Source organism: Leptidea sinapis, chromosome 46 (assembly GCF_905404315.1).
Source record: "Leptidea sinapis chromosome 46, ilLepSina1.1, whole genome shotgun sequence".
In the NCBI taxonomy this organism is placed as follows: Eukaryota; Metazoa; Arthropoda; class Insecta; order Lepidoptera; family Pieridae; genus Leptidea; species Leptidea sinapis.
In genome coordinates this window covers 650756-678390 of record NC_066310.1, presented here as the reverse complement: position 1 = coordinate 678390, position 27635 = coordinate 650756, and the positions used below count along the sequence as shown (strand labels likewise).

Sequence of the window (27635 nt, the reverse complement as noted above, 5' to 3'; positions counted from 1 at the left end):
TGTGTGTCTTCTACCGCATTTATCACGGGGAGTGTTCCGAAGAGCTGTTTAACCTGATTCTTGCCGCCGAATCCCACCTTCGCACGACACGCCACAAGTTAGGATATCATCCCCACCACCTGGATGTGTGGCGGTCCTCCACAGTGCGGTTTACAAGGAGCTTTCTTCCACGTACTACAAAGCTGTGGAATGAACTTCCTTGTGCGTTGTTTCCGGGACGATAGGACATGGGTACCTTCAAAAAAAGCGCGTACACCTTCCTCAAAGGCCGGCAACGCTCCTGTGATTCCTCTGGTGTTGCAAGAGATTGTGGGCGGCGGTGATCACTTAACAACAGGTGACCCGTACGCTCGTTTGTCCTCCTATTCCATAAAAAAAAACATGTCATAAAATCCCAAAAAAAAAAGTGTAATGTGTATGTGTCAACTGTCATGTGGAATGTCATGTGCATGTTTATTTATTTTCATTTGCAGTTTGCACGTGTATGGTGTAGGTTTAGATTATTATTGTAATACGTATTGCATTGCAGTTTAGTTAGGTTTTTTATTAAATTCCATCATTGATTTAAATTGTATTAATGTCAGAAATATCAAATAATATTGTTATTCCGAATATTCTAATTCCCATATAAGTAATAGGTGCCTCCTTTTCAAAAGGTTAGATTAAATTAAAGTGTACACAAATTACATACTGAAGGTAATTAATGATGATGGATATAATTGACAATGAAGAGATCGATCGGGATACAGTAACAGAAGAAGAATTACAGCAACAATTCAACAAACAATACAAACTTGCATCAGAAACTACAGTCAGAATAAAAGGGTCTTATATTAATAAGCTTCATGTTAATGAGTAAGTATATGAATAAATCAGTCATGCGATTATGATTGCAGTTTTATCATATTATTTCTGCATTTTGGTAACCAATTTTGTTATTTTTCAGTTTATCAAAAATAGCTGTGACTCTTCAAGATAATAGCATTGAGGTGTTTGAGTTAAATAACACATCATTGTCTCGTTTATGCCGACTTTCTGGCCATCATAAAACATGCTCTGAGGTGGTTTTCCATCCATTGGAGCCATTCCTTTTGTTTTCCACAGGCTGGGATGGAATTATTAAACTTTGGGATATACGTGTAAAAGGGACATGTGTTCAGGAATATAAAGGTCTTTCTTTCAATCTGTTAGTACTTAGGTTATAAAATGTGCATAACATAGATAATATCATTATGTTAACAATTCTTTTTAATTAATATCAAGTGCATAAAATGTTATACATTGTACTTTTGACATTAACTTTCTTAGTGAGAGCACATCTTGGGAATGGAACAACCACCCTAAGGCCCTTTTTACTAATCAATTTTATTAAAGAATAATGAAGCTTTAGTACATGCCTGTTAATTAATTAAAGTTTCAAATATAAATTATTTTATATTACAGAAGATAATGACAGTGCAGTCCGCCCATATGAATGTATGGATGTGTCAGATGTAGGCAATTTGTTCTGTAGTGGCAGCCAGCTTGTGAAGGAGGATGCTTTTATAGTATTCTGGGATCCTCGCTCTACAGAGCCTCTGGGAGGCTATTGGGAGAGTCATACTGATGATATCACTCAGGTAATTTAATAAAGCTAATATCTCAGTGCTAAGTGTTGGCACCAAAAGTGACAGTGAATAAATGTTTAAATTATCTTCATTAATCATAAAATGTTTGTTGCAAAGTCTATTAAAAATATTATCATAAACATAATCATTATATGATAATACATGCATCAACTTTATGTAAGGATATTTCATTAATAACTTCATACCTTTTCATATATTTGGAGTACAAAAATAAGTTGTATGATAAAATGAACCTCTTTGGTTGCCTGACTTGTTGGTACACTAAACAATTTCCATTTTGATAAGAGAAAACATGACTGCATTTAAAAACCGCAATGAGTTAGTGAAACTTAAAATTATCCTGCACAGACTGCAAATGGGTCTGGAGTTCCAACTCCTGCACACACCCACAAACACCTGGCTCATTACAATTGCGCTTCGGGAACATGATGTAGACATTATTGACTTATCTTATAGAGATGATGTTTACAATGAGTCAAAATTCAAGACATATAAACATACTTAATAAAAACGTTCAAAACGACCTGATAGCTGTTTTTTATTTTCTACTGTATAATTCAAGCATAAAATAAGTTTTCATTCCATACATAGTTCGAAATTATTTATACAGAATGTCAAAAAATCCTGTACTATATCTTAAGGCGTATATTGGTATCAAGTAGTGAGAAAATATAAATATTGATTTTCAGGAAATAAGCACATTTAGGAAAAGTGGAAAAAAAGAGTAATAACGTTCCCAATTAAACATATTTGGACTCCTCTGCCTGCGGCCATTTTAATTTTTACCCGCCCACACACCCATTTGGTGACAAACAACGATAACTTTGTACTAACATTAATAATTACACACCTTAATTCACTACTATGTCCATTTCTGAGGCGTCTCTCAACCTCAGGGTCTGCTCGAAGTGACCGCCACTGACTTTGATATATTTAGTGCAACATTTGACGACATTGGCACGGACCCGTTGTAACACCGTCGTGTCCGTCTTAATCGTCAGCGACACAAATTTTTTGGAACACGTATTCCTTCACGTGTCTCCAAAGAAATAGTCTGACGGCGTGAGATCGGGAGACCGCGGCGCCCAAGTGACAGGACCACTTTGCCCGATCCATCGAGTGCCGTACTCTTCTTGGAGATAATCTCGAATGGCGCGCAAAAAATTTGGTGGAGCCCCGTCATGTTGCATGGTCACTGGTGTACTGTCGCACGTGCGCTGGAATGCATTGCGTTGCAAGCGCATAACTTTGTTCAGAATCCCAACGAGCTGCACTAAAATACATTCTCTTGAGTATGACGCGCAAAAACTATCACTAAGTAGCACTATAAATTACACCAAAAATCACGCAATTGTCTCGAGGGCAAAATTTGCAATTTTTTGCGATTGGCGGCATCGGTCAAAGGACAGCGGCATATAAAAGAGCAATAGGCCCCGCCTTATTTGTTTGAGCCGCACACCTGAGGATAGCTTTACGCCATTGGAACGAGTTCAGGCCGACGACCTTATTTTACTGGTAGAATAAATAAGTCAGGGGTTCTCAAGATTTATGAAAACATTTAATATGAAATGTTCTTTTTAGTGTAGCATTTAAGCTTTTAAGGGGTTGTGATTTTTTAGTGGTATCTCCACATTCTACTTCGTATCCATGTCAGTTATCGTACAGGGCTTTTTTAACACAGTGTATAGATTTACTGAAAATTAAGTAAATGTCCTTAGATAAAGTTGATGCGTGTATATCAGATTATTTAGAGAAAAGAAAAGCTTATAACGGGATTATAAGCAACTCACATATTATTTTAGACTATCAAAATAAACCAAAAAATAAGTAGTCCCAATAATATGTTGACATCAATAGTTTTCTTTCAAATATAAAACATACCTATATAATGTTTTTTCCAAATGTAGTGATTTTATTGAGCGTAAATTCCGCTGAAATCTCTTTCTCAAGTCTCGTGCCAGATTTTGGCCAGTCAACATCTCCTGAGGATGCCTCGTGTAAAGGCGAAATACGTGTCGAGTTGATGAATTTACGCTCAATAAAACTCAAAACATTTGGATAATTATGGATTTCCGCAAAATATCGCCTAATTTAACATTTTTTGTTACTGTGCTGAAAGGTTAAATTCAAACCCGACACAAATGGAGTCCTTGCATCAGGCTCTAGTGACGGCCTGCTAAATATATTCAACTTGGTAGAGCAAGATGAGGACGAGGCCTTGTTGTACTCACTGAACGCAGTGAACACAGTGGACAAGATCACTTGGATTGACAGTGACCGGGTCTCCACCATCACACAAGCCAATGAGCTGTATCTATGGAATGTTACTACTGGTGACATGATAAGAAACTACAGCAGAGACAAAGTTGCTCGTAGCATTAAGGTGAGATGGTGTTTATTATATTGCTTTTTTACATAGATAAAATGTTAAATGCATATAAACAGTTAAGTTTTATTTTACAAGTTGGAAAACCATTTTAAAAGCTTTGTATGTATACAATATTATTCAAATATAATATTTTAATTATATATTTATTATAGTTATGTTTGCATTCACATCTAATATGCCTGTAATGTTTCGAGTCCTTTCCATATTCTTCAAACAGACCGAATTGAAACACTGCAGAAAAAATAGTTAATTTCACTAGATTATACTAGTAATATGAAGTACTCCAGCTATGCTGCCTTGTGTAATCATCACAAAATTATCAAATTAAGTGATCAAACTCTATTGATGCAATGGTTTCACACCAAGGACTTTGATTTAAAGTTCCCTAAAGAATGTATGTACTTGCCAATTGACACCTTTTTTGTAGTTAAAAAAAAAGTAGGACCTGCTATGCTGGAAATAGTTATATAAGCCGGACATGTCAACTTTTTAATAGAAAATGTGCCCCTGTAGAGATTTTTGAAGATACCTTATATAGTCTTAAAAAGAATGTTCTAAATAATCTTAGTTTATTGTAACGTTTTACTTGCACTTTTTTATTTTTGCATAATTTATAGTTTTCTCTGCTGTATATTCTTAATTTGTCATAAAATTTCACTTTCAGGAAACTAGGTTATAATATTAACACCTCTTACTGTACATGTAAATATGTGTTGACAACCACTCATCTTTGCTAAATATCAACAATATTTTTCTAAGATTTCCTTATTATATGACAAATAGTTGACATTTAAAATTGAAAGTCTTACGTTATGATGTTGACAGAGGAGTAGAGATGATGACTGCTACCTGGTGGACACATTCCTGGCTTCAGACAACACTGTCACACTACTGGCTGGTTCACATGGTGGCGATCAGTATGTATCTTTCAATACTTACATTACCACTAAGTGTTTTTTATTCATTCTTATATTTTATCTACTTGTAGTACGAAATTTAATAACATTATTTGTTGCATGTGAAGGGTCTCTAATGTTGTCTGTAGAGACTGTCAAATAATTGTCCTTGGTCATGGATACGCAACCATGGCTACCACAAACACTCTCGCCAGTGGCTGTCTTTATTTATTTGCAATACATTTTGTAAATCTTATGCTACAATTTGTTGTTCTAAAGTCAAGGGCGGTGAATAACATTCAAAAATTACAAAAAATACTCCTTAATTACTTTTGCAAAATAAAACTAATACTTTGGCTACAATAATAAAAGAAAAGAAATAAAAGAACAAATTTTTAATTTAACCTATTAATTAAAATAAAAGAGAAAAAACAAGAAAAACAATTTATTTGACTAATGCACATTGAGTACCAAATAAGTGCTAACTGTTGTTCTTGATATTGAACAATGACATTCTTTAAACCGGACCAGCCCACTACCGAATATATCGAGCTCAAAATTGGTATCGTTTAACTTGTTGTACTCGCGAAGAATTCGAACGAGAGCCATCTGAACCCCCAGGTTGGTTTTTATAGAAGGAATTTGGAAAATTCTCTTGATTTTGAACATTGGGAATGAATATGGGATGGTAAGGTTAATGTTCTGTAAGTAAGTTACTACATTGTATTTGACTGTTTAAGATTTGTACAGAGATATTACGCCGGCAAGTGATCTTCGATCGAGCAGTGAAATCATATTAAATTTCCTGAGGCGCTGATGGTACGGGTGTCTATGAGAGAATCCAGTACTAATGTATGCAAGGTGTCGTGTGAATGCTCTTTCGACACACTCAATGCTTTGCAAATGGATCGTATATAGGGTATTCCATATAATGCTACCATATTCTATCTATTTGGAGCCGAAACAACTTGCGAAATAAACGTTTATTTGCCATCAATAGCTACCCCCAAGACACGAATCTCCTGCACTTCTTTTAATGGTGCGCCGTCAAGCCCATATACTGTAACAAGTGGTTTTTTTCCTAGTGTATTTAATATGAAAACATGTGAAAGAAAGTGAATCGTGTTGTTAATAACTTTTAAAAAATAGTGAAAACATAGAAAAGAAAACTTTTATTGATTAAAGATGAGATGAGAATACGTTATTGGTCTTTTTGTAAAACAAGATACTGAATATAAATACCAAAAATGAAAATACTAAAGACGTGGCAGTAAGGGCCCGGGCTATAGCCTGTTCGTAAGAACGAATTAAAAAAAATGTACTCTGTGGTCCTGTCAAATCAAACATTAATGGAGGTGCGTTCATAACTCATTATTTGAAAACACATAAGCAAACATTTAATTTGACATTCAAAGAACTATATTTATTTATATTACTATTATTGAATAAGTATAAAAAAGGGCTTAATGGTTTATAATTTGACGCAATTGCGCAATTTTAAAATGTATTTTTAGTATTTTCTACGCAAAAAAAACGCTAAAATCATATCATTTTAGGTTTCGAAACGCAATTTTATTTCGTTCATTCTTCATAAGCGATCCAAACGCCATTCAGTAAAAGGCACTTCATGGTACGAATTTTAGTGATTCAGTTTTTAGGTACCTAAATTGAACTGCATCGGATTCGCATCGCTTACTAAAAGTTGATGGTAGGCCTTCTGAGATGTTTCATTGGCGAAAGAGATGAGGTTCGTTCGAATTGAAGGGCTCTTACTGAAACCATGATGCTCATCAGAGATCAAACTGTCAATTTTTTTCGGATATAGCTAAGATGGAGGACATATTCAAAAAGCTTGGAAATATAAAGACAAAACACATATAAACATACATATACAAGTAATTTTTTACGTCGGTAACATCTCCCTTTTTATATACAGATACAACACGAGACCTTTTCCAATCTTCAGGATATACACCTTCTTTAAGTGATATATTACAGGTAACAGTTAGGGGTAATGATATTGCATACCTACATCGCTTTACAAAAAGAGGAGGAATCGAATCTGGCCCAGCTTATGTCGATTATTATGTAATATTAATGTCGAGTCCTTATATTTTCTGAGATATTACAGCTTCACTGAAGCTAAGGGACATCAGGGTATGAACATTACCAATATCGACTGGACTAGAACTGCCAGCGTGAAGCTGATGATAAGTGTTTGTATACTAAAATTGATGTGAAAATAGATTGGTAATATCACACGTATTAATATTTCGCTTATATTATTTTTCACATTACATTACAGTATGTATAGAGCTCACAGCAAGCTATGAGAGTAGTTATTAGGGGGTATATTTTATTTATAATAATAAGAAAGTAGTAAATACGTGTACTTGAAGTACTAAACTATCAAATCTGTTTAAATCATACAACATATTCAATAAATCAAATCAAAATCACTTTTTTCATAGAAAGGAAAAGACACTTATGAATATGTTTATGGAACCTACAAGAATAACTTTTACTATGCCAAATGTATTTAGAGGCGTGCATTGGTTTTCTAGCGAGTTAGGTACTGTAAATCTAACTAGTCGTAGTTGCGCTTTTCTCTGACAGCGGTTTTGAGGTCTATATATCGAAGTTGTCAATCTAATACTTTTGTTTGTGTCATTCTAGGTACAAGTAGATTGAATATAATAGTAATTTATATATTGCACGCTTCATAACGCGCAGAGGTTGACGCTGAGCTAATGCAACCTAATCACGCCTGTCCACAAGGTTCGATTTTACCTTTAGGTTATCTTTCCTATTCCTGATTTATATTATATTTATATTGATGATATCCCTTATCTTGCTTAGGATAAATGTTGAATTGTTTTGTTTGCTAATCATGCATCACTCATGTTACAAGTGAACTTTAGTTTAACAAAATTTGACGATGTAAAAAATGTTTAATTATCGGTTAGAAGCTTACTTATTACTTAAATGGTGAAAGACAATGTGTATTAAATTCACTTAACTAATGTTAAGCAAGTGACGTCAATGTACCGCTTAAAAAGGAGACTATAGTTTATACACCGCTGTTTTTCTTGAAATAACGCTAAATGCCAAACTTCAATTGGGCGCTCATATAGACATTATTTTACAATACATAAAAAATATTTATTTTCTTTATATACATAACAATTTATAATTACATAATACTGTATTATTGTGAGGTAGGACTTCCCTACCTATGTAAAATGATAATTTGAATTTTAAATTGACCTATTTTTGCTTTTTGACTTGTAACATGGTGTTATTAATAAATGATTTGATTTGATTTGACAACTTATCGAGCAGACTTAGTTCTACTCCACACGCAGTAAAAAAGATTCGTTCCCTAACAAATATTGAAACTGCAAGATTGGTATAGTTTCCGCGAAATCGTAAAAGTTAGCCGCATTAAAGCTCAACCGTAACCGACGTGGTGGTAAATAGTAAAAAGTATAAGTTTTGACATCCGATAGTTAGTTGGTGCTACTTCCAGGAGCACCCTGCGCTCGGTGGTCGCGTGCCAGCGCGGCGGGCGACCTCGTCTGCAGCCCGCGAGCGTGTTCCGCGGCAACCAGCAGGTGGTGCGGGCCCTGCACTACGACCGAGATGTAAGTCACCCGGACAACTACGTTCTTGTTATCACATTCAAATAAAACAAAATATTTAAAAAAATTGTTTAAGTTTTCAAACAAACAAATTCTCATAAGTACATTAACGAAAATAAATTTTAATCACGTAAGTGTGTTAACGTAGGCCAGTGTCTACGCTACGGATTGCTTACAGATTGTTCCGTAATGATATTATGGAAATTGATTTATTGCACGCCTCAAATGCGAAGGGGCGAGGTTGTGCTTTATAATCGACCTGTCAAGGTCACACGATTTCCACTCTTTAAACTAAATTTGTAAAGTGCAACTTTTATTACATCGTCTCAAACTTTTTCGTCTGTGTGTTGCATGTCGCGTGACAATCGGGCGGCGCCTACAGTTCGCAGCAGCTGACCGTGTACTGTATAGACTATTACTCATTTGTGCCAGTGCTCCACGCTTTTTTGTTTGTTTTTGTCTGTGTTTAATGTAATCCTTAAATGTAATCAATTTTAAAATAACAAGGGCTAAGACACAGAGTTCAATAAAATTATTAGTTGCTTTTTTTATTTCCCATTATCATTCCAATTTTCCAAGAATAAAATTAAGATTGATAAAGCGATTTTTGTACCCTTAATGGGATATTATTCCAATTTTTTTTAGTTAAATGTCTATAATGTGAAAAAAAAGTTTCACTTTTACCGTGGTTTCATAAAACCATTTTTGTCTTTTACTCCTACACATTTTAAAAAGCACATCAATATAAAGCTGAGACACTAATGAATAAAACTGATACTTTTTTTAAGTTGTCGAATACGTATAATATAAAAAAATATCGTGGACGTCCATGTCTGTAGTTCAAAAAAACGGCGTGGTACGGAGAAGTCTCGACAACGACTTGACGAAACAACTTAATTTATTTTTTTCACAATTTTCAGATTTAAGCAGAGAAGGTTCCTTTCGAAAATCACTACTGTAGGCCTTCTCGTTTTTTTAAAAATAAACGCAGTTGATTCGGTTTTATTCGAAATTTAACTTTAAAAAAAAATATAGCATGAGCTTTCGAGCCGTGCACTTTTGGATTTTTCCAATTTTTTAGGTTTATTATGTATCTTTGGATTTATTTTTTTATGATCACGGTGTATATGTAGCTCTACCCGTGCGTTCATTTAATGTCTCCATTGTACTCCACGCGGTATACATATTTGGAATAGGGAATAAAAAAGCTTCTGCCCAATGTTTTCATTAATTAACGCGCTGCGAAGATAATGCTTAAAGGGCACATCTGAGTCACTTTTTATATTTTTGTACGTAAAAGGAACACCTACAAGTACGTAAATAGAATAGGATGAAATTATGTAATGCCACCTGAAGGGAAAGTACTCTTAATACTGTAGATAGAAAATTTTTCCTAAAGAAACCCATTATATTTGAAAAGAAAGAAAAATGCATTTAAATGTTTTCTAAAATTCGCTTGCCACATCCGGGATTCGAAGAGTTGGTGCCTGTCGGTCCCGATATATTTCTTTATTACCGCTGATCTATAATAACATTTTTGTTATTTATAAAATAAGCTTCCATTAAATCAAATGTTTGTTCAAATCAATTTTTACCCAGAGATAAATAAGAAATTCCAATGTGAATAACAAATGACAATCTTTTTTTACGATAATGTATTAATTCACGAGTCATATAGTTGTTTTTGGTTCATAATGCATATTATAAATTTTACGTGTACTGACTACCCTAAGATAGTGAATTGCAATTATTGAAAAATTTCACGAATGAAACACAAATATAAATAATAATTATAACTCTACAGAAAATACGATATAATAATAAACAATGAATATTATATCAAAAAAAGTTATGTTCTTATGTTGTTAACTTAGCATGTTATTGTAACAATGTACGGTTCACATGTGAAACGCGATACCTGTCGTTGTCACAAAACAGTTGACATCTTGATATTTCATGTAGCAAGCTATGACCCGGTGTGCCAGCCATCCGGTCCGGTAACAAGGTCAGCTAATACACATACTTATAACGGCACTAGGTACTAACTAAGTGTATGCTGTAAAGTACATGACGACTTATTAATATAAAATTGTAAATGCATATTCAACAAATAATATAGAGTCGAATATAATGTTCTTGGCGGCCTTATTTCTGCACAACTTCAATAGGTGTATCAATAGGTACATTAATCAAAAATTCATAATGCGAGAGTCACGTATTTTGCCTTAAATTGTTTAGGAAGTGCTGGAGTCGAGCTGTGATGTGATAGAATAATTGTTATGCACATGAGTGCACGGTACACACGACCCCGACTCCTGTATGTTACATGATCATATTATTAGTTTATCCCTTATTAAAGTTATCTGCGTCCACAATTTTTTGAAATCTCATATTATTAGTTGTAATTGTGTAACATCTCCTACGTTACAGGATGATCTTCTGATAACGGCGGGTGAAGCAGGGCTCATTAATGTGTGGAGAAGAGAGAACACAGACAGCGCACAACACGACCACAGGTGAAATGAACAGAGATCCGGCGCACAGAGCACAGCCTGCCGTACTGACGCCAAACGTGTCGCTGACATTTGATTATAGAATGACTTTGTGTTACATGTTGCTGTTTTGGACTATCAAATATATTTTTTAATAATTTCAGGATTATAAATTTACATTTTGCTATTTCACTTTTAATTACAACCTTTGTTACGATGTCTTTATTTATTTTCTAAAGCATGGTGTACACCTATCGAGTTGGTAGTAAATAGATAGACAGGAGTATCTATATAATATTATCACATCAAGCGACCGAGTTACTTTTGTCTCGTTCTACAGTGAACGAGTTTTAACAAACGACAATAAAGTAATGATAAAGCTTGGGCTCGCAATTACATTTTTAGACCATTTCAACGAAATGCTACAAATGATGATCCCGAATAAACGGGAGTGATAAATAAAATGTTACTTTAGCACGGTGTCGACCAATGCCCACCAATTAAATGTAGGTATAGTTTATTCCACTATTTTAACTTACTTTTTGGATTTTCATAACGTCGACCGAGAGCGGTTCGATCACGTTGTACCTATAACCTATACGAGTGTCCCTAAAAACGCTACGTAAACGGAAAAATTACAAATAATAACAGAAGTATGTATCAGATGTTAATATTTCAGTCACTAACTTATCTTCCATCAAATTTTTGTAGAAGACACCAAAATAGCTAATTTATTTTATAACACATGCAACTATTTGGCATCCCAGACACCTTTGTCCCTATTTGATCACGGTAATAGTTCAATTAATGATTTGGAATATGTTCCATATTCCTACTTCCTACTAATATTATAAATGAGAAAGTTTGTATGGATGTATGTTTGTAACTCTTTCACGCAAAAACTACTGAATGGATTTTAATGAAACTACAATAATATAGCTTACATATCAAAATAACAACAATCAATGTTGCATTTCCTAATGAACGCATCGTGCAATTTTGGTTTAAACGCTTTCGTGATGGAAACTTTGATTTGAAGAACCACGTGGGAGACCGCCCGCCCACACAGGTGAATAACAATGAATTGAAAGATATGGTGGAAGCTGATCCGAGCCAAACTAAAGACGAATTAGTGGCATGCTTTAACGTTACCTTAAGAACCAACAATATTTACTCAGTTACGTCGAATTAAAAAATATGAAGAATAGGTGTTTTTTGTCAATGGTCAACAGGTTGAAAAAACTGTTATGTCGTCAACGGGTTTTCAATAATCGATTAATCGGTTAACGCATTAATTAATAATTTAATAGGTTCATATTATATTTTTACTATTGCTAGATTTAATTTACACCTATTAGCTATTTCTTCAATAGAATATCAAGTCAACGTTTACGCTCACAACTTCGTCAGCCGTTTTGAATTAAGTACAACAAAATATTGTAAGTTTATGACGGCAAATTAATGTTGAAATTTTCTAAATTAACTATTAATTAATTAAATTTTCTTTGTGAGCACGCCTGCCTATATTGAATAAACTTCATCTTGATACAACGCTGGTGTTTCGTTGGTCTCCCCGCACCTGATACGACACCCCCCTCTCGGTTACCCCGCTTACTCCAAAAGCCCCGCTACGCTTCAATATCAATTATCACTAGGTTGCAATACGTCTGTACCGTGTAAATAGAACTTGTTTGTAATTAATCACGTCAGAGAAAGAGATGTCAATAATTGTTAGTAATTATTGTATCATATTGAATGAAAAAATATTAGTTTACTAAATTATTTACGCTTTATATAAATAAACTTACCGGTGATAAGTCACACCAACTTTTAGTTGCATCGTTAACATATTATTTAAGCATATTATAGCACAGGCGGAAAGCAACATCTACGAAGAAGCTGCTTTGTCGTTATCTAAGATAAGTTCCTTTAATATTATTTGCAATAGAAGTTACTGAGCTTAAGTCAACAATAAACCAATTTGAACAGCACTTCCGCGACTGTAATTTAGAGGTGCAGCGTGTCCCTGAGAGTAGGACTGAGAACCTGAAAGCCGTAGTTCAGCAACTGTTAAATACTGTGGGCTGTGACCTGTCATCCCACGACCTTGTGAACTTCCATCGTGTTGCAAAGAGAAACCAGTCGTCCAACCGACCTCGTTTCATTGTCGTGAAGTTGGCGAGTCCCCTTGTACGTGACTCAATATTGGCTGCAGTGAAAACTTTTAAGAAGACTAATGAGAAAGATAAACTCAATACAAATCACTTGGGGCTTGCTGGAAGCAAAAACCAGTGTACGTGTGCGAGCATCTTTCTCCAAACAACAAAACTCTTCACGCGGCTGCCCGTAGAATTGCGAGTTTGTGTGGGTTCGGGGTGGAAAGATTTTTATCAGAACGGACGTTAATTCCAAAAGTTGCGTAGTCTGTGTCTATGCTTTCATTAAGTGAACCTATTTGTAATCTTAAAATCGTATATCAAAATGTAAAGTCTTAGAACCAAAACGCATATTTTACGAGAAAATGTACTAAAACAAGACTTGGTCGTTATTCTATTAACTGAGACAAACTTATCTGAGTCTGTTTATGACCATGAACTTATAGACAGATTTTTTTTATGGAAAAGGAGTAGAAACGAGCGTACGGGTCACCTGGTGTTAAGTGTTCACCGCCGCCCACATTCTCTTGCAACACCAGAGGAATCACAAGAGCGTTGCCGGCCTTTAAGGAAGGTGTACGCGGTTTCTTTGAAGGTACCCATGTCGTATCGTCTCGGAAACACCGCACAAGGAAGTTCATTCCACAGTTTTGTAGTACGTCGAAGAAAGCTCATTGAAAACCGTACTGTGGAGGACCGCCACACATCCAGATGGTGGGAATGATATCCTAACTTGTTGCGTGTCGTGAGTAGGAGGAATTCGGCGGCAGGAGGTGAAACAACTCTTCGGAACACTCCCCATGATAAATGCGGTAGAGGACACACAATGGAGCGATGTCTCTACGTAACGCCAAGTGATCCAGCCGTTCACAGAGCACTGGGTCCCCGATAATTCAAGCTGCTCTGCGTTGCACGCGGTCAAATGGATCGAGCTGATACTGGGTTGCGCCAGACCAGAGATGACAGCAATACTCCATATGTGGCCGGACCTGTGAGCCGGCTTGAAGTATTGCCGTGCTCTATTTATGACGCCCAGTTTCTTCGAAGCCAATTTGGCTTTGATCTCCAGATGGCCGCCGATTTGGCAATCGCTAGAGATATCGATACACAGAATTCCGATACTAGGCGAGGCTGTAAGGGAAGTGTTGTCAAAGAGCGGTGACACGACTAATGGGATTTTTTTAGTGGTAAACGCGCAAACTTGAGTCTTCTAGGGGTTAAATTGGACAAGGTTCAATTTACCCCATTCCGCGACTTTGTCAAGAGAGGGCTCCATTTATTTATTTATTTTATTTGAAAGAAAGAAAGAAATAAAAACATTTATTTCACAAAACACTCACAGTCACACACTTAATATTAAAAGATAAAAGTACAAAAGATACCAAAAAAGAACGTAATTAACAGAGACAGTACAGAGATCAACATGAACTACAGCCAATCCACCGTCCAACACCATGTGGTTCATCGACGAGTGATAGTTGGGGTTCACAAGTGGAAACTCTACTTACAATGAGTGCTCCGCAGCATGAAGACCTTACTTCGTTCTTTTGAAATGTAGCGCGCAAAGATATTAATTGAAAATGCAATTGCTATTCGTTCAATTTTGCTGCATAATTTATTTCACTCGTTTGTATTTTCATTGATATTTCGAATAATTGAAAAATTATAACAATTACGGATGATTAAAATTAAATTTATGAATATTTCGAATTTCAGTTGGAGTAAAGAACTGAATACATTGTTGAACTTTTTCTTACCTCAAAGTTACAGCCAGTCTTTGTTTTGCTGAAATACATTTCCGAAAATTGGAGAACTTCTTGATTCTTTCTTTTATTCCCTCCAGTATGTATTCGAATGTTGCTGGTCTCATCCGAAAATACTCAAAAAATTTTTCCGGTTGGTCCCACAATTCTTGAAATAACATTTGGAACTCTCCTTTGTCGTCTCTTCTAGAAAATAACTCGTTGACATGCTCTGTCTTTCCACCATTAACCAATAATAATTTAAATAGTGGACTTTCAAGAAAATCAAATTCGTCCATCTTCGCTGGACGGCAGAAACGAACTGACTATCAGAATAACAGAAAACCCGGACAGTGTAAACAACTTGTTCTTACGAGGATTTCGGACGTACTCGTCAGAACAAATTTTCGTCAGAACTCGCATCCATAGTAACCCTATCCTTAGGCGTCATAGTTGACACAAAATTAGATTTTAGAGAGCACATTGACTACATTTCTAAAAAGGGAACTCGTCTTTCACGTTTTGTGATTAGACAAACTAAATTTTTCAGACTCTGATGTGTCAAGGATACTTTTTAACAGCTACTTGCGCAGTCTTTTAGAGTATTGCAGTCCAGTATGGAACCCTTCTTACAAAGTTCATATTAAGAGGTTAGAACAGGTACAGTCGAAATTTTTATATCTCTCTCATATTGAAGTAGTAGCAGTGTAACCGACGACAAAGATTGTCGTCGTTTAGACTGTTACGAATCTAGACTTGTGCATTTTGGCATGACGTCTCTTGGACATTACGTATTTTTCTGTTTTATACAATATTTAGAGTGTATCCTGTTTAGGAACCTAATAAAAAAAAACATTGCCACTACAACCATTTGAAACATGTCGCCATAACCCTTAAACCCATTAATCACAATAAAAATAATAAAACATATTAGCAATCAGTTTCGGCTTGACGTTGAATTTTGGGACACCTGTATACGTCAAGTAGTTCGTAGTGGCTTTTATAGATTAAATGGACGAAGCTTTTTAGAAAATTAAACAGGTGGAGTTTATAGGTATTGTTTATAGTGCCACCTAAGTATGTCAGAACCAAAATCTGTACGTTACTACATAAAATATAGAAAAAAAAAACGAATAGAGGGTTAACAATTAATAATAAAAGACGGTTTTGTTCATTAAAAAAATAGAATTTGTGTGAAGTGTCTAATATTAGGTATATAAGTATTCTGAATTGGAATAAAATGGCAGGTTGTCACTTGTCAACGTGACAATTGAAATTCTAATGTCAATTGTATTTCTAAACAAACATTAATTAAACTCTGATTTTTTAAATTAATATAATGAATCATCTCTAGTTAATTACATCACTATATTTAATTTCATCAATTCTCTTCATAAATCTTTACAATACCTTAAAAAGCACGCATTAGTTTTATATTGAATTAAAAAAACGAAGGAGAATGCCAATATCTTAGATCATTTATACGTCTAGATAGACTATGACAGCTGTGAAAACGTCGAAAAAATAGAACTAACCTCTATTTTGAGTAATTCACGCACCCTAACATAAAGTGTCATACAAATCGCGAGTGTAAGACGTAGCTTGTCAACCACACCAAATAAAATTCCTGGCCTGTTTTTATTCAGTTGTCTAACAGCAAGAGACTCTATCTAAAGTCTAGATGTATAAATTATCTAAGGCCAATATAATGATTACTTAGTGACGGTGACGCCTGCGACATCAATCAGGGTCGGTAAGTGTCAATAGCCGTCGGAATAAGTATTGCCTCACGTTGTTAATTAATTTAATTTGACAGTTCACTGTCAAAAATAATTCAGGAGACAGTAATAGATACAAATTCCTGAACGGATGACTGTGAGAATGCTTCTGAAATATGTTTCTAAAAACGACATCAAAAACTTTACAATTTCTGGTGATACTTATGACTCAAAATTATAAAACCATGCAGGATAAATTATGAAACCTCAAAACATGACAAAATTGAGATCTTATATGTTACATCAAATATAATATTATACAAAAACTATGTAAACTATGTAAATCATATTGATTTTCTAATTTTTTAATAAATTACTGGAGCGTTTCACTCACTTTTGTACTTTAAAAAAATTGTCGCAAAATATTATTGTACATAATATTATAATCCTAAAGCTTCGACATTGGGACAGAATACGAAAGGGGTCTAAGTGATGTCAGCTATAGGCAAAAACTTTCACAATCACAAGTTAAATGTCTGCTCACGAGACCTTCGCTTGACCTCGAGACAGAGCTCAGTATCCTGCTGCCGGCCGCGGCCTGCGGCGTCCGAGTGCGGTCCACGTCCACAGTTAGGTTACGCTCACACCAGACAACGATCCGCATCATATTGGAGACTCCACCGAAATATTTTACAATCAGGACAATTATCATCTAAAGATGGCTAAACAGATGCGTAGAGACTGGCTAGTAAGAGCTGTCCCTCGTATATATATTGTGGACAGTCATATATTAATACATAAATATTAATAACAATGTACTTAGACGTTTTTAAATTACATAAAAAGTGTCTTATACATTTTGAATATACAATATACATGCGTAACTAGCTATTATACTAATTGAATAAGAATCACAATTATAATTTTAACAGTTTATTCTATGTATCGAAAATCCATCGAGCTTTTCATTCTTCGAACTTATTAAAACGGAAAACAAACAAATACCATTTACGTCTTTCCGTAAAATAAAATATAAAATAATAATATATTTTCCGACTTATTAAAATCGGAATAAAATATTGCGAATATTTTGGGTGTTCCCAAAATTAACAGTATCAACTTCGCTTTATTCAGTGTATAGCCTGTGTAACAGTGTTCCCAGCTGAACATTCTTGAAATTGCCACAGTTTCTCAGAACGGCTTTCATTAGCCAGATTCTGGTAACAAAAATATGGTGCAAGCGTTGTATTCCATGTCACTTTTATAGAATGTCTCGATAAATTTATTTATCAACCGAGTTGCTATTAACATTTTCTCCGAATTTAGGTGTAAGTTATTTTGTACGGATAATTGTATACGGTTGAATTTATAGTTTATACCATAAATAACATTTGTGAAAGGTATCCGTGGGACTTTAACTTGATGGTTGTAAATATAACTTTAATTAATTAAAATTAAGATTTACTGTCTGGAATCTTTGGCTTTCCGAGTAAAGGTAATAATGATCGTCATAAGATTTGAATTACTTTGTAGTCAGAAACATGATGAGTCTGAAACAAATAAATAAATTTCTGATCAGTCATTTACATAATATGCGAGTAGGAACACTGAATTATTAAAACTAGGCCACTAAGTCGTTTAATAATTTTTATCTACACCCATGCTTAAAATCCTTTATTAAAGATTCTGAAACAGTTAGCTTATTACCAACATTAAAACACCCAATGTCGTAATAACCATTACATCATCCAAACGAGTGTTGTGATGTTGTACTGAATTTCATAACAACACTCCTGGGTTTTTTTTCGATCCCTCCATGCACAAAGAGTTTCAACGAACAGCCACATTCTTATTGCTCGATGCGTGGTATCTGTATGAATTTCAAAAAAAGAACATTTTCGTTTACGCGCGTTGCACAGTACCAGAACATAGCGCGCCGTAAAAAAAGTAGGTAATTCGAAACCCCGCCATTTTTCTTGAAAAAATGAGCGATTCAAGTTTTGACAGCACACCGCCGGATATTTTAAACGCTGCAAAATAACATAATATTCAAGTGAATTTTAATAATTGCACTATATAAAACATAAAATTACTACTAAAATTAATAATTCTTTCATTAATACTTAGTTTATTTATATATAATCAGTAAGGGATGATATTAGGTTACTACTAGAGCTGGCTGTTTTAATGTTAGCAGTAAGCTGTTTCAGAATCTTTTAGAGGATTCATATTCTGAGTGTAGATAAAGTCTTATATGCAACTGTTGATAATTAGGTATTAAAACACTCGTGTGATACTATTATCACACTCGGCTTCGCCTCGTATGATAAACCCACATTCGTGTTTTAATACCCCTTATTACACAACAGTTGCATAAATAACTATTTTTTATTCAAAAATGCTTTCGACGCAGTATGTATCAATAACTGTATAATTCAACAATCGTTACTATATTTTCAACACACTTGCTCGTAAATTTATTTAAGGCTCACCTTATTGCATCATTCTTCGAGCCACACACGTGCATTAGTAATTTATGCAACTGTTGTGTAATAAGTGGTATCAAAACACGAATGTTGGTGATAATAATATCACATGAGTGCTTTGATAACTAATTATCAAAAGTTGCATTTAAGACTTTATCTACACCCATAATATTATGAATCCTCGATAAAATATTCTGAAACAGTTAGCTTAAAAAGCCAGTCCTAGTAACCATTACATCACCCAAACGAGTGTTGTAATGTTGTACTGAATTTCATTACAGCACTCGTTTGGATGATGTAATTGTTATTAGGACATTGGGTGTTTTAATGTTGGCAATAAGCTTACTGATTTAGGATCTTTAATAAAGGGTTTAATACATGGGTGTAGATAAAATAATATAACTCACTAGTGCATAATAGAATTGTCCCTACAAAGTTAATTAAGTACCTAACTGCAAATTATATAAACAGAGCATTTTCAATTTAACAGAGAAATGCTGTTTTTTTTTTAAACAACAAAGAGGTTTTATACCGAACATCCATTAACATATTTCAAATAAAAAAATGTCCCCAATTAAAACGAAACATCATTTATTATTATCAAATGATTTCCTCCTTATAATTCACATTAATTTGTTATAAGATATATGCATTTTATCATTAAAATTATAATATTGAAGTAGGCTGTATGGATACATATAATAATTAACCATCTTACATTTGCCGCGTGCAGAAGAAAAACTTGCGCGCCATTTCCATATTTATCATATATTATATTTTGTGTGCGCGTGCTCCAGCGGCAGGCGGCGGAGGCTGCTCGTCGCGGAAGGTGTGCGCGCCCAGCGCCGGCCGCACGCCCACACCACTCACCTGAGGTGGATGGCCCGCTCTGCCAGAAGTTGGTTGGCGTCCAACGCGTGCTCCAGCGGCAGCCGCGCGGGCGGAGGAGGCTGCTCGTCGCGGAAGGTGTGCGCGCCCAGCGCCGGCCGCACGCCCACACCACTCACCTGAGGTGGATGGCCCGCTCTGCCAGAAGTTGGTTGGCGTCCAACGCGTGCTCCAGCGGCAGCCGCGCGGGCGGAGGAGGCTGCTCGTCGCGGAAGGTGTGCGCGCCCAGCGCCGGCCGCACGCCCACACCACTCACCTGAGGTGGATGGCCCGCTCTGCCAGAAGTTGGTTGGCGTCCAACGCGTGCTCCAGCGGCAGCCGCGCGGGCGGAGGAGGCTGCTCGTCGCGGAAGGTGTGCGCGCCCAGCGCCGGCCGCACGCCCACACCACTCACCTGAGGTGGATGGCCCGCTCTGCCAGAAGTTGGTTGGCGTCCAACGCGTGCTCCAGCGGCAGCCGCGCGGGCGGAGGAGGCTGCTCGTCGCGGAAGGTGTGCGCGCCCAGCGCCGGCCGCACGCCCACACCACTCACCTGAGGTGGATGGCCCGCTCTGCCAGAAGTTGGTTGGCGTCCAACGCGTGCTCCAGCGGCAGCCGCGCGGGCGGAGGAGGCTGCTCGTCGCGGAAGGTGTGCGCGCCCAGCGCCGGCCGCACGCCCACACCACTCACCTGAGGTGGATGGCCCGCTCTGCCAGAAGTTGGTTGGCGTCCAACGCGTGCTCCAGCGGCAGCCGCGCGGGCGGAGGAGGCTGCTCGTCGCGGAAGGTGTGCGCGCCCAGCGCCGGCCGCACGCCCACACCACTCACCTGAGGTGGATGGCCCGCTCTGCCAGAAGTTGGTTGGCGTCCAACGCGTGCTCCAGCGGCAGCCGCGCGGGCGGAGGAGGCTGCTCGTCGCGGAAGGTGTGCGCGCCCAGCGCCGGCCGCATGCGCGCAAACCCCAGAGGCCCGCGCGTCCACACCCACTGCACCGACACCTCCGACGTGCACTTGCTCTTCAGCACCAACTATCCGACAACCAACACCCGTCTCCGTCAATATCTTCTTGACACACACACACCAAGTAATACGGAGTGTATCTTCCGCAAACACATCATAGTGGCGTGTAAAAATGTTACAGAAACTTTGGATTTGTCACGAGACAACTGGGGAAGGCTTGCTCGCTCAACGAGTTCAAATTAGTACTAATTATGTAAAAAAATTAAATTACATAAATATATAATAATGAGTATTGATATCCCCAAGTCGAGCAAAAACAATAACATCTTTTTCTTGAAGCACTTCAGGCCATTTTCAACCCCCTTTAACTTCGTTGTGGATAAAACTAAGCCTTAATTTTCAGTTATCAAGCAGGCATTGTATAAAAAGGGTATATTCATTATTTCATTTGCACGAAACAGATTTAATATAATATATATTACTTCTGATATACAGTGTATTTTTAATAAAAAAGATACACTGTGTTTTCATGCGATGGCCAAGTTAATTTCTATTTATTTAACTACACCCATGCTTTAAATCTTCTATTAAAGATTCTAAAACAGTTTTGCCAACATTAAAACACCCGATGTTCTAATAACCATTACATCATCCAAACGAGTGTTGTAATGTTGAACTGAATTTCATTGTCAGTCTTGTATGCAACTGTTGATAATTAGGTATTAAAACACTCATGTGATAATAGTATCTAGTAGTACTGAGATACAGTGTGTTTTTAATTAAAAAGATACACTGTGTATTCATGCGATGACCAAGTTAATCTATTTATTTAACTACGCCCATGCTTTAAATCTTCTATTAAAGATTCTAAAACAGTTAGCTTATTGCCAACATTAAAGCACATAATGTCCTAATAAACATTACATCATCCAAACGAGTGTTGTAATGTAGTACTGAATTACATTTTCAAAGTCTTGTATGTAACTGTTGATAATACGGTATAAGAACACTCATGTGAAACCCACCTTCATGTTTTAATACCTCTTATTACACAACAGTTGCATAGATAACTATTGAAACATAAAAGATTTTTAATATATAATATTGGTAACTGTAAGATGATGTTACGCTAGTTACATGACTCATAACTTAAGATTTCTATCTTCAAGTCCTTCTTGACCTAAGGGTCTTTCTGTCAAATATCTGTCAAATTGACCGACTTGGTATTACATGGATCGATTTCATGCATTGGTACCACAACTTTTACAGTAATAGAACTGAGTTGCGAGACTTGGATTTTTTTATATGTTAAGTTTTTGATACCATTAACTTGTTAAGTAGGTACAGATTTTTTTATATTTTTTCAGATAGTTTTAATATGTAAATTACGTGAAGCCTATATAATATATATAAGTTAGATAATAAGATGAGTGATATTCGTTCTGGAATACGGGCATAGAATTACGTTTATATAAAACGGACTGTCAAAAAGGCGGTATTTGATAAGTCCGTGACAGCATCGAGAACGAGTGTCGTGAACTTAAAAATATAATAATAATAAAAAGGGGCAAGTAAGGTCGGCGATTAAAAGTTCGGTTGGCAGAGATGGAAGTGCCGGATAGAGTCAGCAATACGCTTGGACTATTATGGCACATATTTGGAATTATTATGCCACTTTCCATTTTTTATAAAACCAAGATAGTGCAACAATCGATTTTTAGCTATATTACTTAATCTGGCCATAAATACTGATACAATTAAAAAAAAAACAAAATATTACATTTGAATTTGTAATCTGTCATTTTTAAATGATTGTTCATTGAGTTTTTCCATTTGGCGCCAATACATTGTACAATATTTTGCGATATTAAAATGGAGTGGGGCGATAAAGAGAACCGAATCGCTGTGAATACATTACACAAAGTAGCTATGGAGCCAAACGCAATTTATAAAACTCTCAATACGCTTGGTATTAGTAAAATGTATGTGTATCGTGCTATTAACAGGTACAATGAGACCTCCTCTATTTGTGATAGAAAAAGATCTAGCCGTCCACGTAGTGTTCGTACGAAAAAGGTGGTCAAAGCAGTAAGGGAAAGAATTCGAAGAAATCCTGTCCGAAAGCAAAATATTTTATCTCGGTAGATGAAGATAGCACCTAGAACCATGTAGCGTATTTTAAAAGATGACTTAGAACTTGCAGCCTATAAGAGACGTACTGGTCATTTCTTAACTGATAATTTATAAAAGAATAGGGTGGTGAAATCGAAACAACTATTGAAGCAGTACGCAAAGGAAGGTCACACAAAAATTGTGTTTACGGATGAGAAAGTTTTTAACAATTGTCCAACATTTCAACAAACACAAAAACACTATTCCAAAACAATAGATAAAATGTTCACTAAAAAGTATAAAAATAATTGCGTATTTTTATACAATCTAGATTATTAATCTTATTCTAGTTACGATTATTGTTATTTTTGGAATCGGTGTCCTTCGGCCGCAACCTCTCGCCTCTCGCCTCCTCACGACTCAAGCACATCTCACCTATAACTATGTAGTAACAAACCTATCTTGGATGACACCGATTCCAAAAATTACAATAATCGTAACTAGAATAAGATTAATAATTTAGATTGCATAAAAATACGCAATTATTTTTATACTTTTTAGTGCACATTATATATATTGTTTTGGAATAGTGTTTTTGGAGGCGGTTGTTTTTTTGTTATTTTTTTGTTATTTTATGATTTTTAGTGAATTTGAAGTACACTAACAGTTTGTCTAAACATACAACAACCATAACACATACGTATAACATAACACATACCTATAACATAACAGATACGTATAACATATACGTATGTATACCAAATTTAAGACTTCTATGGTTTTCCCATGGATTCCACTGTCAGATCTGGACTAAATTACAATGGGACCATTCGGGAAGCACCAACTTTCAAATAAAAAAAGAATTTTCAAAATCGGTTCACACAGTCGAAAGTTTTGAGGTAACAAACATAAAAAAAAATACCGACGAATTGAGAACCTCTTCCTTTTTTGAAGTCGGTTAAAAATGACTGTTTCTGTGTTGCCAACACTTTCAACAATTTTTGAAAAAAATATTTTAAGTCAAATGCTTACTCACTTTAACATTTATAAGGTACCTACTTCATATAAAACAATTTGGCTTTACTAGGGAACGCTCGACTATGGATGCAGGTGTTGAACTTTGAGGCCTGGGAGGAATCACAGAATGCACTTGGTATCTTCTATGATTTATCTACGGCTTTTGATTGTGTTCAACCCTCAACGCTGGTCAGGAAGCTATGCCACTATGGTTTACGAGGATCTGCGCTCGATGTTCTGATCTCATATTTAAATAATAGGATTATGAGGGTCGATGTGAATGGCAGGAGATCTACTGGGACGCCTCTCGGTATGGGGGTACCACAAGGGTCTATTCTTGGACCCTTCCTCTTCCTAATTTATATAAATTATCTACCTAACCTAGTAGAAAAAAATCACAAGTTTTATATGACGAAGTAAACAATGCGCTATCTGACATCGGGTACTGGTTTAGCGCCAATAACTTATTGTTAAATAGTCATAAAACTAAATATATTAAATTTACCGCGCCAAATGTCAAAAATGTAGATGCAAATATTTTATCAAACGGAGTTTTAAAACCAGAGGAAGCTGCTATATTTCTTGGCATTACTCTTGATTCCAAATTGGAATGGGACCCAAAAATTGAAGGATTGGCGAATAGACTTAGTTCTGCAGCATATGCGGTTAAAAAAAATTGACAGTTAACTGACATAGATACGGGGCGGCTAGTATACTTTAGTTATTTTCATAGTATTATGTCCTATAGTATATTACTATGGAGTAACGCTGCCGATATTAATACAATATTTGTGCTGGAGAAAAGGGCTAATCGCGCTATTTATAACTTAGGTCCTAAAGAATCATTGAGAGCAAAATTCAAAGAAATTTAAATCTTGACTGTTGCTTCTCAATATATTCCAGAAGAAGTGACTTAGCAACACTGGTGGAGGAGAGAGTGTTTGTGATAGAAACAGGAATCTCAGAAAAAAAAAATCTCAAAAGCAGTAGCAACTTCCTGCTGAGATTGAATTATTGTATTATTTATTGATAGATTGTATTCAATGTTACGGTCTTTCAATCTTCCAGATTCCCAGTTAATAACAAGCCATTGCAACAGAACAAACACTATTAATAAATTTAGAGTATTTTTAACATACTCGAAAAAAGATGCATCATGATTATATAAAAATCTCTCACTATATAGTTCATATAGCCTTTGTCTGCTCCTACGAATGCCAGCTGTTGCCCAATCATTAAATGACAAGAGACCACCTGATTTGACTGTCTTAGAAGTGAATATAGAAGTCTCTGTTTTAATTATCTTAAATAACATATCATACATTTAATTTGGATTAATATTATATTTGAATAAATACAAATTTGAGAGTTTTACTGACACATTACCTCTATATTTCTCCATTCACAGGAACAAACGTTACCTTTTTAATTTTAGTACATTTATTGACCTCAATATGAAAAGAGGCCAAAGTGGTCTGAACTCAGTTTGTTTATTATTGCCTGAGAAATGGGTTTATAACTGGTAAATATGTTATCAATACAGCTTTTGGAGGTGCCGGTTACTTTTGTAGGGTCAAAGAAAATATTGGTTAAATCATATGATTTGAATAAAGATCTGAATCTAATACTGGTGGTGGATTATTCGAATAAATTAATATTAAAATCACCACATATCATGATATAGTTCTAAGACTTAGATAATTTTAATAAAACCTCTAATACACTTTCAAATAATTCATATACTGCATCTGGGGGTCTGTATAAACTAACAACAATGGCGCGCTCGAGCAATTGTACGTTCAGAGAGGCCCACAATATCTTCTCGTTCTTTGAATTTAAATAATTTACTTACAAGTATAAGAGAGCCGCCTCGTGTAGCCTTTTCTCTGCAAAACGCACTTGCCACCTGATGACCACTGAAGTTAAAGATGAGCTCATATTTTCTGAGCCTCTGTTAAACATAAAATATGTATATCTTTATGATTCATGAATAACTTCAGTTCAAGTTCTTTACCTAATAATCCTTGCATGTTTTGGCGCATCAGGTTTGCAATTTTACAAATATTACTGACTCTAGTACTTGTTATATTACACTGTGTTTTTACAGTGCTAGAGGAGTCCCCTATTGTCTTATTGTTTATATTTTTCGAAAATATACCAAATCTTTACTTACTTTACTACTTAGCAGTGTACTTATTAGTGTACAAATTAGTAAATTCCTCAATAGAAGCAGTGGTTATTATATTAATACTCTGATCAATAGAAGCAGTGGTTATTAAATTATTACTCTGGTCAATAGAAGCGGAGTCCAAAAAGTTATCACACTGCTCAACAGAAGCAGTGCTCATGGAGTTACAACTATCCTGCTCAAAAGAAGCAGGGGACCGGGTTGCCAAATAGTTGGCTGTGTCATACAATAAATAATATGATAGCGATTTTTTTATCCGTCTATAAGACCTGGTAGGAGATGTCCCGCTCGGCGCTCTGCGTGGGGTCGCGCTGCTGGTTGTTGATGAAGGCCTTCACGAGCCACTGGTGCCCGAACGAGGGGAAGCGCAGCGTCTCGTAGTACAGCTTGTGCACAAACTCGTCGGTGCGGTACGGCTTCAGCTGCAAGTCTGATAAGAGTGGTAACAACAGCTGTGGTTGGATATGATGAATACCTCTAATGTTCCTAATAATAAGGCCCAGTACTCTGTACAGAATGGATTCTGTTATCAATATTATGTTCATAACATTTTAATTCTTTATCAAACCAATATCCAGACTTCATAAAGTTACGTTCAATAAATCATTTGAATTATACATTAATTGTGTTATTCCAACTACGATCAGTAAGTTATTGTATTTGGATTGTATTCAATGACATCGTTTAATGATCACCAATCAGTTAATATGGTTACATTCTTTCTTGTTACTCTTTTTACCGGCGGAGCTCCTTTGCAAACTCAAAACCAAGATATGTGCTATAATAGATTTTGAACGTGGCACAGTTGGGAACTGATAAAAGAAAACTGTACCGCAACTTTAACTTCTATTTAGTAAATATTTCGCAAGGCTTTTACGACATTATACCGGTACCACAGCGGCGCCATTTAGGTACTCGAGTGAAGCATTAATGTGCCGCCCCGATTTTTCTTGTTCAATCAAAAATCGTGAGCGGCACTGGATTGCAATAGGCAGGGCATCACCATCAGGGGAAAATCTTGAAGGTCAAGTAAATTTTTTGTAAAATTAAAAAAGTTTGAAACGATATAATATTCGACCTAATTCGAGTTCTGTGGGACTCAACATATTATATATCCGCGTAAGAAAACCATTAATTACTACTGAGACTATCTGTCGTACTTTAAAAATAATTTCATACAGTAATAAGTATAATCAACGCGGTCAAACGCTTTGCTAAGATCCGTGCACACCACGTCGACGAAGGTCGCAATCTAAATGACTAACGCACATAAATGCGATGTTTGAGGTAACTTGATGTTTATAGGATGCGTGTGAATGACTGTTGCGGACCACGAGCGAAATGAG

At 36.0% G+C, this 27635-nt stretch overlaps 2 protein-coding genes across 4 annotated transcripts in view; one reads left to right on the top strand and one right to left on the bottom strand.

The window, feature by feature from the left end:
* The first annotated feature begins 449 nt into the window (after window positions 1–449).
* LOC126977982 (WD repeat-containing protein 89) lies at window positions 450–11231 on the top strand. 2 transcript variants are annotated; one of them, XM_050826707.1, is made up of 7 exons: window positions 450–855; window positions 947–1170; window positions 1444–1619; window positions 3748–4011; window positions 4843–4934; window positions 8443–8557; window positions 10985–11231. In XM_050826707.1, the coding sequence occupies exons 1-7, from the start codon at window positions 704–706 to the stop codon at window positions 11072–11074; spliced, it is 1113 nt and encodes a 370-aa protein (XP_050682664.1). In that variant the 5' UTR covers window positions 450–703; the 3' UTR covers window positions 11075–11231. The 2 variants fall into 2 exon arrangements, with proteins under 2 accessions (XP_050682664.1, XP_050682665.1); XM_050826708.1 differs by lacking the exon at window positions 8443–8557 and having other exon boundaries at window positions 451–855.
* A 6348-nt stretch (window positions 11232–17579) lies between these two features.
* The window catches only part of LOC126977969 (cysteine and histidine-rich protein 1 homolog), a 28909-nt gene continuing 18853 nt past the window's right edge, over window positions 17580–27635 (bottom strand). For both annotated transcript variants that reach the window (XM_050826691.1, XM_050826692.1), the window contains 3 exons: window positions 26559–26719; window positions 20841–21040; window positions 17580–18212 (listed from right to left, as the gene is read on the bottom strand). In XM_050826691.1, the coding sequence (XP_050682648.1) occupies window positions 18185–18212; window positions 20841–21040; window positions 26559–26719 (389 nt within the window). In that variant the 3' untranslated portion in view covers window positions 17580–18184. The remainder of the gene's footprint in view (window positions 18213–20840; window positions 21041–26558; window positions 26720–27635) is intronic.

Excerpts from the sequence above, each read along its gene's own strand:
- LOC126977982 (XM_050826707.1), top strand. The coding sequence starts at position 704 with ATGATGATGGATATAATTGACAATGAAGAGATCGATCGGGATACAGTA. Across the intron at positions 1,171-1,443 it reads ATGTGTTCAGGAATATAAAG|AAGATAATGACAGTGCAGTC; the intron begins GTCTTTCTTTCA and ends TTTATATTACAG. Across the intron at positions 8,558-10,984 it reads CCCTGCACTACGACCGAGAT|GATGATCTTCTGATAACGGC; the intron begins GTAAGTCACCCG and ends CCTACGTTACAG.